Source organism: Corvus moneduloides, chromosome 6 (genome assembly GCF_009650955.1).
Source record: "Corvus moneduloides isolate bCorMon1 chromosome 6, bCorMon1.pri, whole genome shotgun sequence".
Classification (NCBI taxonomy): domain Eukaryota; kingdom Metazoa; phylum Chordata; class Aves; order Passeriformes; family Corvidae; genus Corvus; species Corvus moneduloides.
This window is the reverse complement of record NC_045481.1, coordinates 44,604,337-44,621,493: the sequence shown is the minus strand read 5'-3', so window position 1 is coordinate 44,621,493 and position 17,157 is coordinate 44,604,337. Positions and strand designations below refer to the sequence as shown.

Below are 17,157 nucleotides of genomic sequence, written 5' to 3'. Positions count from 1 at the left end.
ACAGGAGCCAACCAGACTTGAGCCTTGAGGACCAGAAACAGGCAAAAATTCCAGATGCTATTTTGCCTTGCACCACAATGTAGGAAATCTATGGAGCAACATTTTTCTTTGCCTCTCTTTTGTGAGCAGATCAGACAGGACACTGTTTGAAAGCACCTTTTACGCTCTGGCACTTAGAAAAAAAGCCCATTTTAGACATTCAGGGGTTGAACAGATTCTTCCAATTATCATCAAACCTTACCTGCACACTTACTATTTAATCATCCACAGAAGCACCAGTCTGAGGTAAACCACAGGTATCACTGAAAAGATTCTAGTACTTAAAATGAAGCACATCTTGTTTACAGAGATCAGTGTTTTAACCAAGAATTCCCTTGCAGTATCAATAAAAGATTTTGATGTCACTACAGCATTACATTCTTGTGAAAGAAATATTAATATTCTTTTGCAACGGACTTGCTGGGAGAAACAGACTTCAGTTTGGGTGTTTGATGTCTTCAAAACAAGAATATTTATTCTTACTTGCAACTGGAGATAGGAATGATATGAACACCTGAAGAAAAGAAATTTTTACTTATAACTATGTATTAAATTATTCATTTTTAAAAGCCAAATGACTAAACAAAAAACATGACTTAGTGACCTTGAAAATGGGAAGCTATATACATTTTCATGGCATAGTAAGGCAATTAAATGCTGTGGCCCATTCAGCATTACCAGCTACTGTTACATACATAGAATATTATTTCTGTTTTTTTCTTTTCAGTGCACAGCTCTGGTTTAGGTGTATTTACAACTATAATAGCATCACACTTAATACCTACATTTGTGTTTTCAAAAATAAACCAACCAAACAGAAAATGGAACAAAGACAGAAACCAACTGTAGCTTGCTTTTCTAGTTTCAAGTTAGAATTTAAGTTGTTTGAACTTGAAAATTTGCTTTCCACCTGTGTGTGCTGTGCTTGCTCTTTATATATGTGCTTCCGAGCAGTTTAGGAAGGTAAGCAAGCAACACAGAAACAAGCAATCAGTTTTATTTCAAAAAAAGTATTTTTAACCTGACCAGAACTTCATTCTAATACCTTCAAGAAGAAGGGCAAATGAAGGAAACATTCATATTTAGTGTCATAACCTATAAGGATATGAGGAAGCAAGCTGGTCAGAAAGAATTTTCTAAATCTCATTTTTTTAGCTCCTGGTACAGAGACTAACAAACTTTCATTATCTTCAACTTTGAAGAAAGCACCTGTTCCACCTGATCACATCTTTATTATCTGTATGACTGTTCCTTCTGGAGAAAAAATGCCTCAAGTCAGAACACTGACGTTTTTATGTGGCATCACTACAGAAAAAAGAAAGTGAACACAATTTGATGGCAGACAAGGGTGAATCCATATGTTCAGCTTCTTTTGGGAGCTTTAATTCCTCTTAGTTGTAATCATTCATTAACACATTCCCTATTAACTAGAAGACGTTTAAATCACTGCTAAAACTAACGGAATAGTTCACTGCTACTGTTCCTAACTGCATTTAACAGCAATGGTTTCACAAGTCCTGAATTTCAAGAAACTACACGGAGCTGGGAAGAAAATAGAAAAGATATTAAACATTGTACTAAGTAGTGGTAATTGTGAATTTTTATTTCATTTTTTGAAGTCACAGAAGGAAGTAGAAAATAGAGACAAAGTGTAAATAACCAACAATAGATGTCAAGTAACTAAACAGGATAAAAAAAATCTGCTAGCTTAAATTAATATATTTTACATGAGAAGACAATTGGTACAAAAGCTGAATTAGAAGGATGATTTTCAAGGTCAGGCACACACTTCCCTAGTCCCTCAAAACACTCAAACCTTAAAAGAATATTCAGCTGGGAATGGTATTAATCCTGAACAATGGTACCCTGTAAATGGACTTAATGCTTTCCTAATTTCTGCCATGAAATAATAAATTCAGAAAATGCCCATTTGAGGCATATTCCACCAATTCCACACTGCTATTTAATAAACAGAAACATTTATTATCATCCAACCTGACTTTTAACCACCTCCTCAACCCTAAGTTTGATTTCCTAAATTACTAATTGAGAATTAATGATTCAAGGTTTTAATATCAAATTAGTAGTTTTACTGGAATATGAACATTTTACTTTACAATAAAATACACTGTACTAGAAGGTTCATTCAAAGCTAGGTAATTTCAGTTACATTTCTATGGCTTTGAGCAAAAGAGACCCCAAGCAGTTTTACTGTATGTACACAATATTGAACATCAAGATTTAAATTATTAATAACCTACATTCACTGTGGATTTCTAAGATTTACATCCAAAAAGCATACTTTATTCACATGCTGCTGACATTTTAAAGAAAAAGAAACAAAATATTATCTCTTTAGGAATTACATCTATTCCAAAATTTAAAAAGATACATTTAACACCACAAAATGTTTTAAACATTTACAATAAAAACCAGCTTTCTGTGCCAATTATACTTACTCTCCAAGAATGTAAAATTGCATTGATAACTGCACTAACTACAATTAGACTAGAAACACTTAAGACCTGAGAGTCAAATCTAAACCATTTTTCTTTTAAAGAAAATCCTACAAGCTAATATGCACTTATGTTAATTTAAACACAGACTGGTCAGTGGTCAATTAAAAAAAAAAAAAAAAAAAAAAAACAACACCAAAAACAACCCCCAAAACACTCAGTGCATTATTTTTGCAGCTCCAAAAATAGATCACTATAAAATGGTTGCAGTAGCTTGATAAGTGCCAGGCCTGCCAGATGCAGTAAGGCTTATTTCAAAGTGTCCTTTCCCACATACTGGACCCTAATCAAATAATGAGTGTCTTTGATCAATACCTGTGAGGGTTCCTACATTTATGTAAGCATGCAGTCGCTTAAGTACGCATCTTGGATTTTTGAAGGTTCCCACCTCAAGCATACATACCCAGGCATTTTAATAGCTAGATGAGAGTAAAAATAAACATGAAGAAGCATAGAAAGTTAGAAATACTGGCCAGAAAACATTCAAAGTCTAATGGGAAGTTTTATACCCACTCCAAGGGTCTTTTAAACTCAGCATAGCTCAGGAGCATCATTCACTGTATTAGTAGCCATCATGTACCTTATATAAAATAGTAGAAAATAGAAAGTGGTTGTGCTAACAAGTACACTTTACTGCACTGCAGGATGTAAAACAAAGCTACCCCACCTATAAAGCCTGGGGAAGAGAAGCATCATGCAAAAATTACTCCATTTGGTAGCAGCCATTTTGTTTCTGCACTTGGAAACATCGTGCTCCTTTCTGAGTGAAACAGCTTTCCCATCCCTCCCGGTATCCTTTAGAAACTGCCTGACCAAGAGCATCTCCCAGGAGGGGCTTGAGAAGGCCATGATTTTCCCACTCTGGAGCTATTTCCCATGGCTTTAGCAGTTTGCCCTTCTCATGCAGATGGTTGGCAATGCAGTAGTGGCCCCTCCAGGCTGGAAGCAGGCAAACTGCAATCGATCAGCCTACACAGGCAGCCTTGCTTTGCAGGCTATCCAACACATTGCATTCAACCCAATTCACATTTCCCGGGACCCAGAAACTCGAGTGACCACCAATTCCCTTCACCAAAGCAAACACATGAATATCTGTTAACCCAAAACAAAGTTAGTCCTGCACTGCCTAAGGACTGACCTTTGCTATTTAAGACAGGAGAATTTCATTACAGCTTTAAACCTGACTGCACCATTTGGCAACGTATTCACGTCTGCTTATGCCACTTCATTCTAAATTGTAATTTGAAAACCAGATCTGCATTACTACAACTTCACCTCTTTCACCACTGAAACAACTCCCAGCATATGCCTTTCTCCTGGGTTAAGGATCTTCATTTTTCTAAGGCACTTGCATCAACAAGCACACAGGTCCATTTATTTACACAGAAATAAAATCAACGTCACAAACATGCTTGTAAGCAGTAAGAAAAATGTGATACCTGATAATGAGGGGACACAATTTGCTGTCCAATGGTTAGATTTCTTTTTTTTTTTTCTTTTCAAAAACCGTAATATTTCTACAATTTAGTGGGTTAAGGTGGGTTACAGCAGGGATTTTTTGGCATGTTTTACAGTATTTAGCTCTAAAATGAAACCAAACAAGGCAAATGGCCACAAATTTTGTCACTCATTTACATAAAACAGCAGATACATTGAAGAACATTCTGCTATTAACACATAGAAAATCTAAGTTTTTCTAGTATTTAAGTCAGTGTGTTTTATCCCTTTGATTCTGGAAAAAAGTAAACTAAAGTAAAAAAAAAAGAGAAAGTGTATACAAATTAAGAGAAAACTGCAGAAGTTAGAATATACATGACTTCATGCTTCATCCCTAGAAACACAGGAGATTTTAAAAGTAATCCTTTGTGGAAATAAGCTCTTCCATACTACTGACAAAAAACACCTAACCAACAAACCACAACAAAAGAGACACATTTAATATACTGCTAAGGTTTTAATAGGTGATCAAGAAGGTGCTGACTCAGTTTCTTCTCCAGCTACTCTTTGACAAACCTTGCTCTTGTTCAATGTGCAGAAGACTTCTCATCCCACCAACAGGAGGTTGCTTGGCACCAAGAAAGCAGCTCACTTTGTACAGTTTATACCAAGGTTAAATAAACCCACGATGTCAACCATTGCTTTCTGGATGTTCTTTCCAAAGCGATGAGAATCCTTTAAAAAGAAACAGAAACCAAAACCAAATACTCGTACTGTCCACCAACAGCTATTTTTCAGGCAAAAGAAGAAACTTTTTAAAAAAGTTAAAAAACTTAGTATTTTGTAATTTTGGAGCTTATGGAATTCAGGCATGTATTTTACCACACAATGGGAAATTAGAATACCAGAAATTTTAACGCTATACAGATTAATCCAGATTTATGCTATTACTGACCAATGAGTTCTTCATTATGCATTTACTTTCCTTCAGCCGGAAATGAGATCATATCCTTTTGAAATCAGATGGATGAATAGCTTTCTGCTACTTTAAAATCACTGGGTTTTGATATTGCTTTTCCTACAAGATTTTGCAAAAGCTCATCTTCAGAAAACAAAGTGAGTGTATGACTGATGACCAAGAAGTACTGAAAGAACAGAAGAATGTTTTTTATTTGAGTTCCTATCAGAAATGCTGAATCATTTGCCACTGAAAACAATATTGAAAATGAAAGGAACAGTTTCCTAAGTGTAAATAAGATGGGCACTTGTTCTGTTTATTCCAAGTGCTAGATGAATGGTACAAAAAAGAAATTAAGATTACCAATATAAATTATTAGCTACATTACAGGATCTACTACAATGACCCTACTAATATCAAGACCTCACTCATGAAATGCTACCTTTTCTGTATGGACCTTTGACTTCACTAACAAGTAAAAAGAACAGAGAGAAATTTAAAGTACAAGCTAACAGGCATCTGAAGAACAATTTCAACTATGAACAAAACAAAGTTGCATTTCCTGATCTTTAATGATTAACCAGGCGCCATGATCTCCAGGACAAGTTAAGGTCAAAAGAGGAAAACTAGGTCAGCTATGTAACCCTGAACAAACTCAGCATGCTTAGTAAAGTATATGTTTTAAAGTATAAAAATATAAAGGATAAATTGAACTCAAAGCAGGCTTCCACAACAGCAGGATATTCAACATATGACGTCTACTACACTCTAATAATGGGTGTTATTTTAATAAATTTTTGATTAGTTATGTTCCTTAAGTACAGATTATAACTTATGGGTCAGCTTCTTTCAGGATTATTTAAAGCAGGAAGGCTTAAATAGGGAGCATACATTTTACTCTGCCTTTACAGCTGCAGCCTGAGACACCAATCAGAACTGTAATGAGAAAAACCAAGAGATGCCCATCTTTCTGTTTAGGGGACACATATGATCATTTTACATGAGTTGCAGAGAACTACATGTGTAAAGATAATCCTGGGACACATGTTTTCTTGATGCTTGAAAGCATAAGTGAAATAGAATACAGTATCCTTGGGTCATGTGCTATTAAACTTATACAAGTGGAGACAAAAACTCCAGCAAAACAGCATATATTGAGAAAGAAAAAACACATTGTAACAGTGTGTTGCAAGTTCTACTGTATTTTTTAGACAATGAGTAGAACAGTTCTATAAGCACAGATCAGAACAGATTTATTAAACCATAGGAAAGGACTGACTCTTACCGTTTCAGAACAAGATACTTTGCTGGAGATGTGGAAATGAATGGAATTTTCACCCAAGATAATGTAAGAAACACCATACCCATCATCAGCCACCTAGGGGAAGAAAGAAGAGAAAAACACATTTTAAACTTTTTCTTTCTCCTTCATTCTCAATCGACTTATGCACAACTAAGAAGTTGTTGCAGTTCTTAAAATCAGTTGCAATTTCCTCAAGTCAAACTTCAACTTCTACATTTAATGCACAATTTCTGAAGATTGGTTCCACTTAAGGAATAGTTCTAGTCTCATCTGAAATGCATGGAATTACCATTTTCTGAATATTTGTCTGTAATATTTCCCACCTTTAATATTTTGGAATAAAATACTTATTCAAAGAGCTTCTCTTATCAAGGCCTGGTCCTAAGCAGCTATACAACTTCAGTGCTTAAGCAGCAAGGAATAAAATAGTTCAGCTGTATACCTAAACAATCATTTTCCTGGGATCATTCTGCTGATATAAACAAACACAATATAAAAGCCTTGTATTATGAAAACTTGCCAAAGGCAAGTTTTCATCTGACTCTACAGCAAACATGTGATTCTGAACACCTGTATCATGAGCAGAGGTCTGGTCCAATTTCAACATTAGCAGCATTAACTGTCCCAAGTTTCAGTCTGATATTCAAACTATGCCTGGTAAACACAGATTATCCTGATGTCACCCCTCTTCATGTCTCTCCTAACTCAAAGGATCACAGCCTTCCATGTCTTGGCTACCACTGCTGCTAAGCAGCCTGACAGTATTCTCACTGTTAGTGCTACACAGGTAAATTCTACAGAATGCTTAAAAAACCCCTTCAAAACCAACAAAAAACACATGCATGGAAAGGTGATGTACTGCATCTCTGGGCTACTTCTGCAAACCAAAGCACAGTTTTTGTAAACAGAAACAAAAGGAAAACAGTGTTAGAAATTCCTGCAGCCAAACCCCTCTTCTATTGCCTTTTGGGCATTTGGAATACTGACTTCATAATCTGCTATGGGAAGCCAGTTTCTCAGGAATGAGCAGTATGGCTGTAGCTAGGCTTCCTTGATACTGCAAGTCAAACTCATTCCAACTTCAAAAACCACTGACAGCTGTATCAGAAACATGAATAAATAAATAATAACAACTTAACACACCCCCCCACCCCTCCCCCCACCATCTTCCAGCTTGACAAACCAGCCAAAATACACTGGACTCATCACCCTAATTTCTGTGCGGCGAAGAGCAGTCCTGTGACCCCTCTCACTGTTCTTTCAACAGAAATTATTTTGGAAAACATATTAGTCTGGTATAATAGCCCCATAAAGGCTGCTTAAGAGATCTTGTTGACACCAATATTCTCATCAATGACCAAGTTCAAATACCAGTAGAATATTACAGCAAGTAAGCAGCTTGTCAAATCTCTAACAATACACTGGTTTCTTGAAAGTCTACAGAAGCCAAGAACACAGCTGTATTCTTGATTTGGCCACTTAGGAGGGCAAGCAGAACAATGTGAGCAGCTCAGTCTGGAGGAATGTATGAACACATCCATTAATCAAGCAGGAAATATAAAGAACAAGTCAAGTATAAGTCAACCTCTACAAACCCCAACCTTAAAATCTAGTTCAAGTAATATGGCATTTGTCACTGTAGTAACAGCCTGATGTACAGAAGATCTGGGCACAGGCAATGTGATAAAAACTCCAACTTCATCAGATCTCTCTGCTATGGAGCCCTGTAGCACATTTCAGAACTGTGTACTTCCTTAAGAATGATCCATTCTTGTAGTGGGATACCAGAAAAAGGTGATGCAGATTTTCCTGAGCACATCCACATCATGGCAAAGCATTACATACATGCATTTAAAAGCATGAGCTGCCCCTCTGATATGCAGCAATGAGGCATCACAGATCTGAATTTTTTAGACTGGCTTCTTGAAAATAAAACTCTTTTTTAGTGGGGACTTCTATTTAGGAAACATACCGGTCCAAACCCTCCACCAGAGGCTAACATCTCTGGGTTCTTCTTCAGGTCAATGTGTTGCTGTGGTGTCTGACTCGTTGACAGCCTCCAAGGTTCTGACAAAACCTTTATTAGATATGAAAGAGATGCAAACAAATATGAAACACTGTTTAAGAACATGCAACTTTCTCCAAAACTAGTCAAGATAACAAGTGTTATAATGACAAGTGTAATATTGCTTTATGAAGTGTTAGAAAACACTTCATAAAGCAATATTAAGGATAACTCCCATTTCATTGGAAAGAACAATTAAAAAGCTTAAATGAAATAGTTAAACTTGTCCTGATATGGAAACCATTAACATATGAGGAGGTGATGTCAATTCCTCAAAGAGAATAAAATAGAATTTGGATAGAAATGCTACTTCAAACAAGATTATCTGGTCTATAGCCTAGCAACTTCCACACAACAGGTCTTGTTTTAACAGGATCATTATTAGTCATATTTAAACCCCAGTAAGATCCTACATCAAGTTAGAAGCTTGTAAAATCTCTAACAACACACATATATCTTGGAAATTTGGAAACTGTAGAAAGTTGTTTTATTCTTGACTTAGCCACATTTAGGAGAGCAAGCAGACAAATGTGAGCAGCTTAATTTTGCAGCAAGGTGGAACACATTTTTTATTAATCAGAAAAAATGAACAAGTGCAGTGTAATTATTTTTATAAAATCCAACCTTAAAATCTAGTTTAAGTAATAAAGAGTTTGTCACAGTAATAGTGACATTAATGCCACATACAGCTTCTTTAACTCATAGTAACTTAAAAGAAACTGAATTTGTCAGTTTTACAAGAAAATTCTCAGAGAAAACACACAGCCTCTGTTCCACTCCCTTGAAAATATGCAAAACCCACAACCAAAAATCGTTTTTTAATACTGACTATATCTTTCTTGCAATTCCAAGTAACATGTATTATGTTAAAAAGCTCACTGAAAGCATTCTTCTAGGACTATCAACAAAGGTATACATAAAGGAAAATGAAACTAACTTAATTTATCAGCAGATGTTGAACAACACTACCTGAAATTTTACCTTTTTTCTTAGGAAAACCAGAGTTGTATCTTGAGCAGATACCACTGCTAAGAACACTACCTAACCAAAGGACTATTTACTGTAACAAAGAGTTACCAATAAAAGTCACCTACTTCCTTGAGGAAAGGAGAATCTACAGCGAGGTACTTGGACACAATATAAAGGCAGAAGAGGTGGCGGTCGATGCCAGCCCCAGTCATGGCAAGGCGATACAAGTGCTGATGTTTGGCAGCTGCCAGCCGAAACAACTTCAGCTTATTTTCAGTCTAACAAATAAAAAACAGATTAAGAAAACTCAGTTAAGTGAACTGCATTAAGGATGGAGGTGCAGAAACTAAGTTACAGCAATTATTCTCAAGCATTGAGCACTTAAAGGTCAAGTACAAGACAACTGACCCCACATAGCATCCTCTGGCTTTTCAACCTCATGTACTCAATTTCAGGTATCAGCAAGTGCCAGCAAACTGCATAAGGAAAACTAATTTGTATTTTAAGTGTGATCTAACCCCACAATCTAACATGATTACAACTCAAGTTTGCTGCATTATTTATGGTTTCTGAAGACACTGGTCTTAAAGAGTTACAGAGAGCAAATCTCAATGTGATTTAAGAAAAACTCAAACTGCCAGAGCTATTTTAGAAGGCAAACTGCCAACACTGAAGCTACAGAGGTCCAAAAATGCTGGTCATCAAAATCAACACACAAGAACAACTACTTCCTTCATGTGAATTATTCTTGCTTCCCCGTCAGAAAGGAAAGCTAAACTGGTATGAGATTAGTTGTTCTACAAATCTATGTTTGAGTTTTACAACTCACAAAAATTTCACAAGTAACCACTGTTTCCTGGAATTCAGGAACGGTAAATAATGGTATATTTGGTTATTTTCTGCCATTCTCTTTTGGTATGACCTAGAATTTCTGATGTATTGACAGAAAACGTGGACAATTACCTTATGCTGCTCTTTTTTCCTAAAAAAAGGCATCATTCTAAACGCTTAAAAACTATTTGCGGACTTATACGGTTGTCTAGTGGTAACTCATGTGACTTATAAATTATCACAGAATCACAGGTTGGCTGGGTTGGAAGGGACCTTAAAGATCATCTTGTTCCAACCCCCCTTGCCATGGGCAGGGACACCTTACACTAGACCAGGTTGCTCAGAGCCCCATCCAGCCTGGCCTTGAACACTGACAGGAATGGGACAGCCACAGCTTCTTTGGGGCAACTGTCCCAGTGCCTCACCACCCTCACAGCAAAGAATTTATTCCTAATATCCAATCCAAACCTACTCTCCCAATTGTATAAGGCACCAACACCATGACCTTACACTTTCAGTTGCATCTTCCATGGCTTGAACAAAACGAGAGGACTCAACAGTGCACGAACGAACCGTCTCGGTCCTGCCTTCTCGGAACAAGCGTGTCATAGACGCCTCATATGTTAAAGAAAATTTTCCCATATCCTTGTAAAAGGGATAAACAAGAACATTAAGGTTAAGCCAGACTTGGCCCCTCTTTCTTAATCAACAGTCCAAGCTAAGCACACAGGCTATGAATCATTCCACAAATTAAACTCAACATTAAGTTTTCAGTAGTCCACCATTAGCCCACTTACCTGAAGATAATAAAGGCAAAAGTAAGAACAGAAGCAGGGTTTGATAAACACTAACAGAACAACCAGACTAGCAAGGACTACTCTCTGCATTTCATATTCAACCTTCTTCAGTTTATAAGAGAAGCTGAATGTTACCACACTGGTCTTTTTTACAACACACTACAGAGAAGGTGAACTAACAGAAGAAAACACAGGTAGGCATTTCTTGTTAATCTTCTTAGGGAGTGTCCATGACAACTGCATTATGTGTGACTCTAAACTAAAAGACAAATTTAACATTGTTTACATTATGAACACAGCTAACTCGAAGTTTCATATCTTATTTCAAGTCCAAAATGCCTAGGGATAGACCAACTAAGCAGAAGAGAAAAAATTTAGTATCAATATGTGAACCTTTGGAGAATTGTTTTCCAGCTAGTAATCTGTTTAGAGTTTGTATCAATTTCCACCGAATGTCTTTAATAACCATGTACAAGCAGTGCAAGATTACTGTGCACAGTCACATGTTTTAGTCACAAACATGTTATGCCCAGCTTAATGAGGTTCTGTAAGCCAGAAACAGTCTTTTCTTACCCGATAGTGAGCAAGCTGCAGGGCAAGCTGCACAAAGGCATCAGGGCTGGTTTTCATTTTCTTTATTAGTCCTTTCCCAAAAGCATCAAAATAAAATGAACAGAAGTCCACATCATCTGCTAGAGCTACGGCAGTGCTCAGAGACTTCTCAATCACTTCTTGGCACTTAAAACAAACAAACAAACACCTGTATGTATACACACATGCATTCACGGCATTTGAGAGAACTGTTGAAAAAGTTCAAGTATTTTTAACTGATAAACAGGAAATGCTGCCTTTATGCATGCCAGGAACATCATTACCTAAATAATCTCCCTTTAGAGAAAGAAGAGAAGCTATCTTTGCTAGAAAGATAAAATTCAAAAAGCCAATAAAAATGTTTTAAGCCAGTACACATCCAAAAATAACACTTAAAAAAAACCACCAGCATTAAAACTGCTCAGATCAGGAGAATATAAAAGAATGACCTACAGTTATAGAATGGCAAGAGTAGCGTGGCTTCCAAGCTGCCAATGCTTAATTAAATATATCACCAACCATTACCTTTTTATTCAAAATTAAAATCCAAATAGGACGTGGCAGTTTTTCTTGAACTCAGGCAAAAAAAACCAACTTAAAAAATCAAATCTTATTAGGCATGTATACAGAACTATGAATGCACAAAAAAAAGACAGCTATTCTAAAGGAACTGTTAAACAAGAGTATTTGTTGTGACAACAGTAATGAAACCCCAGCGAATAAAAGTTTCTTTTAATACAGTCACTATTTAGGTGGCCACTTATTTTTGACATACAGGCAACCAAGAAGGCTTCTAGTAAAATGTTGTCACTTCCCAGTCAGAATTTTTAAAGACTGATATTAAAACCCCCGGACTTTTGAAGCAAACTGACTAATGGCTACTGATGAAGTACACAACCTACAGGACTCAGAGGAATTTAAAGCTGATTTATAGGGTTATCAATAATTACATAAATGATTTGACCACTGGGGAAAAGAGAAGTTTCTTCCTCAAACCACTAAATCTTCTGTACTTACTTCTTCTGGAATTTCCCACTGCAGTTTAGTAGGAATAGGAATATTCGGATTGGTATCTCCTTTGCAATGGCCCTCTGCTGAATAGCCCAGTTCAAGATACTCAGCTGCCATCACATTCTGCAAAGAATGATACTTCTTCAGAACTGCAACACATTACTTATTGCTGTGGAATTAGGATTTCATAGTGAAATCAATATAACCTATTTTCACCACACAGTGAAATACAACATACAACCTATTTCCAAATACTGAAAACAACTGCATGCGAAGCCCTCAGTTTTACCTTTCATTTTAAGGTATTTTTACTTGTGTTCTGAGTGGGAAGAACATCAGATGTGCACCAAACACTTTTTCAATTACACTGGTGCATTCTGTTAGATGCTACTGATTTAATCAAAAATTTTTCGATTCAAAACCCACCTCAAACTAAGTAGAAAACTAAACAGATAAACAGACTTAGATTTCACAATCTTTGTTCAATTTAGATTCTAGAGAATTTCTTCAAGTTTGTTATCTGTCAAAACTTACTCATCAAGAAGTAATTTATTTTAGAGTAAGTGCAAATCCCTGCAAGAATTCAATTATTTTTCAGATTAGTATCCCTTTCAAAATTGCAGTTTATTTTACATGTGCTCTAGAGCTCTTGGGTGGGAAAGAAGAATGTTTCCAAGATGAACAACACAACTTGAACAGACATAAAAGGCTCTGTCTTACAAGATATCAAGCATCCTCAATGTTAAAAAAAAAAAAAAATCCAGAAACAACAAACCCACAAAGAAACAAAAAGAATTACCAAAAGATTTGAATCTGCTCAATATGGAAAGAAAAAGCTTGATGATTTATTTCTAATCTCTTATTTTAATTTCATTTTCTCATTTGACTTAGTGGTCAGAACATGACAACTATGAAATAAAGCTTAGTCCATTCTATTTTAAAAATAGACAAGCTGTAAAAAGCTAACAACAGATAACTTTATAGAAAATAAAATCTTATTTTGTTTCAGTCATCCTTATTCTTAGCAGAAAATGTACCAACTAATATTAAGTACAGATATATGAACTAAAAAATACACTATCATTCATTAAAAGCAAAAAAAGTAACCCTCTTTCACTGAGATAGTCTACACTGCATTGTCAAGTCACTCTCAAATCAGTTTGGTCTTTTTTTTTCCCTGGGTGGAGAATGCAATGAGGCTTTTTTTTGTTCTTACACACATGGAAACACTTCTATAATAGAACTAGGAAATTACTTGGGGGACCAGTTTAGACCTAAGACCCATTTGCACAAATACATATGAAACTAAAATTAACTAATGCTTTTGAAACAGTTTTAATTGATTTGAGTCACATAATTGTTTATAGGTTTAAGCTTCAAAAAGAAAAAGGAAAAAAATCAAATAGGATTTCAAGTATTAAACTAAGCATATGAACAGACCTGGCAAAGTGCATTTATTCATTGCAAATAAATACAAGAGATAATGTCAACAGCATATCAATCTGCAGCTTATCAAACAATGCTCAGAGAAAAAGTTAAACTCTGTACAATTTTTTAAATTTTGAAAGTAAGCACAAGAAAGCTTAAGAGCTTTAGGAGTATGTGTATACAAAAATACAATGCCATATCAAAGAGGCAGCAATCCATGGATTTAAAACATAGGAAAGTTAGATGGGGAGCTGTATCACTTTCCTGTGGAAACAGCTAAGCTCACTAAAATGCTGTCCCTCAAAAAAGGCAGCCTCTTTAAGCAAAGGTTTGGGTTCTTCTTCAAATTCTACAGTTGCTGTAGACATAGGCCCCTAGTCACTTATCAGCAATGTGCATGCAAGGGATTGAAAGGAGCTGCTGACCTTCAGGGCTGCTTCAAGACCACATCACATTATCATCTGCATTAGCTCTTGGTACCAAACACTCACCTCCCACAGGTGTCCAACAATAGGAGCATCTGCCCAGGAGTGCTCTGCATTCAGACCAATTCTGCCATTTTTGAATACTATAAGAGTGAATGTCTTATCAAACCACCTACAAAAGAAATCAAGGTTTTTTAATGGTTTTGTACATTTCAAAAGCACTTCTATATTGTAATTTCCTCTCTCTCTAAAATTCACATTCAAATGCAGTAGTTCTTATCCTTTTTTATTTAAGAACATTTAACTAAATAGTCAGAAACCTAAACCTCATGAAGTTCAACAAGGCCAACTACAAGGCCTTGCACCTGGGTCAAGACAATGCCCAGCATCAACAGACTGATGGATGAATGGATTTAGCAGCTCTTTAGCAGTTTAAGCAAAAACTTATAAAGTGAAGGCCTTGTTGCCTTTGTAAAATCATAGCTCAGGCCTGTTACTTTGGCTAGAGAAGGACTGTGAGAAAAGTCCGTGAGATGAAAAACAATTAGTTTTTACCCATGAGAATGTAGTATCAACAGAAGCATGAAAGTTAAACAGTAGAAGGAGAAAACAGCAACAGATCTGCACCTGTTACTTTTCTGAATGCCTGAATGCTGATGCTATAGGTAGCCAGTGGTAGTATGTTGAAGTTAGTAATAGCCAGTGAGTCTATTGTAGTGAATATGTAACACGAATGGTAACGTACAAGAAGTGTATAAAAGAGGCTGCTTTGTTTAATAAATGGCTTTTTGGCCCTTGAAAGAGGCACTGTCTGTGTGTGTCATGACCACCCCAACAGTGACACAGAGGACCTGGGAATGAAAAATTCATCACGAGCTGGCAATGTGCACTTGCAGTCCAGAAAGTCAATCATGTCCTGGGCTGTTTAAGAAGCAGTGTGGCCAGCAGGCGAGAGACGGGATTCCGCCCCTCTACTCCACTCTGGTGAGATCCCACCTGGAGAGCTGTGTCCAGCTCTGGGGTTCTCAGCACAAGAAAGACATGGAGCTGTTAGACTGGGTCAGAAGGGAGTCATGAAAATGGCAAGAGTGCTGGAATACTTCTCCCATGAAGAAAGGCTGAGAGTCAGACTTACTGCTCAGTCTGGAGAAGTCTCTGAGAACACGTTCTTGCAGCCTTTCAACATATAAAGAGTGTTTATAAGAAAATCTGAGAAAGGCTTTTTAGCATGGCTCATAGTGACAGGACACAGGGCTACAGACACAAACTGAAAGAGGGTAAATTTAGATGTGTTATAACGGAGAAATATTTTTTACAATGGGCTTGTGAGACACTGGAACAGATTGTCCAGAGAATTTGTGGATGCCTTGTCATTGCAAATGTTCAAGGTCAGGTTGGACTGGGCTTTGAGCAGCCTGATGTCGTGGAAGTTGTCCCCTTTCTGTTGCAAAGGGGGTTGGAACTAGATGATCTTTGAAGGTCCTTTCCAACCCAAACCCCTCTGTGATTCTATGGAATTTATAAACTTATAACTCATCACTAATTCATATGTATTAGCCAAATTCTAAAAAAAAAAAAAAAAAAAAAAAAGAGGAAGGTATTTTCCACGGAGTCGATACTGCACCTGTCGTAACATCTGCCATGTATCAGTGATTTGGCATATGCATCCAGTGACCTCACTGGATCTTCTTTCCTGTACCCCTGCTCGATGTCATCCAATGTCACAAAAAATGCTGCTTTTTCAACAGCATCTAGGGACTGTTTGTTCTTTCCATGGCTAAAATAAGCCTGACGAGCCTTAGCCCATGGTACTCTGTAAAAAAAAAATTTGGTTTATAGCCAGATTACATAAATTTGGCTATGTTTTATTACACTTAAAATCACTATGAGACATTCCTCCTACTTCTGTGGTATTTGACACAATTACTTTCATTGCATTCAAACTATGGGAGCTGTGAACAGCTCTGACAGTACTTGTACAATGTAAACCTAGGAACCAATTCAACTCATCATCACACGTGCAAAACCTCATCCTCAGAAACTGAACATCTCTGCACATGCAATACCTAAAGCATGGATCATCTACACTTAAAACTAAACAAAAGAAAGTATCTATTACAAGGAAGAAGACAACAGTAAAAACAATAATCCACATATAGGGTTGCCACTGCAAAATTTCTTTAACTCCACATGGTTACAAATGACTGAAACACTGTTACACATCACCAATATACAAAATCAGTGACCAAGGTATACACAACTGACTGCAGACTATTTTAAAACTCCAAATCCAAAGTTCAATGACTGTGTTATGCAACAACTTCTAAATGCTAAACTTATTTAAAAAATAATAGCCACCATACCTATCTCCTGCAGTAAGAGCTGCAAGTTTCTCTTCACCAGGCTGAGGTTCTGAATCATCATCAAGAATTCTCTGTATTTGCTGTTCAATTTCTCGGGGTCTCAACAATCTGCCATCATGGTACAGCCACACTTTGAAGTACCGGCCCTTGTGATACACAACAATGTGTTTGCTGTCTTTCACATGCTGGAGGGTATCTAGAATTGCAATCACTCACATGAACACAAAGCTGAAGTCTCAAAACACTAATGCACTCAATGACATCAAATGCCCATTGCATGCACTACAACTTATTTCAGCATCCCATGTTATTTCATTACAAAGCATGAATCAGTCAAATACCCAGATCTGACAATCATTTGCATATATAGCACCACCAGTTTGCACACTGGAGGCCAGTATTAAGCAACTAAAGCTGGATTTCT

At 36.6% G+C, this 17,157-nt stretch overlaps 1 protein-coding gene across 3 annotated transcripts in view; it reads right to left on the bottom strand.

The window, feature by feature from the left end:
- Positions 1-1,621: 1,621 nt before the first annotated feature.
- CPT1A (carnitine palmitoyltransferase 1A) overlaps positions 1,622-17,157 on the bottom strand; it is a 39,434-nt gene continuing 23,898 nt past the window's right edge. For all 3 annotated transcript variants that reach the window (XM_032112033.1, XM_032112035.1, XM_032112034.1), the window contains exons 11-20: positions 16,734-16,929; positions 15,995-16,183; positions 14,437-14,542; positions 12,524-12,640; positions 11,489-11,653; positions 10,629-10,763; positions 9,413-9,565; positions 8,226-8,330; positions 6,236-6,328; positions 1,622-4,727 (exon numbers count right to left, since the gene is read on the bottom strand). In XM_032112033.1, coding sequence (XP_031967924.1) covers positions 4,641-4,727; positions 6,236-6,328; positions 8,226-8,330; positions 9,413-9,565; positions 10,629-10,763; positions 11,489-11,653; positions 12,524-12,640; positions 14,437-14,542; positions 15,995-16,183; positions 16,734-16,929 — 1,346 coding nt within the window. In that variant the 3' untranslated portion in view covers positions 1,622-4,640. The remainder of the gene's footprint in view (positions 4,728-6,235; positions 6,329-8,225; positions 8,331-9,412; positions 9,566-10,628; positions 10,764-11,488; positions 11,654-12,523; positions 12,641-14,436; positions 14,543-15,994; positions 16,184-16,733; positions 16,930-17,157) is intronic.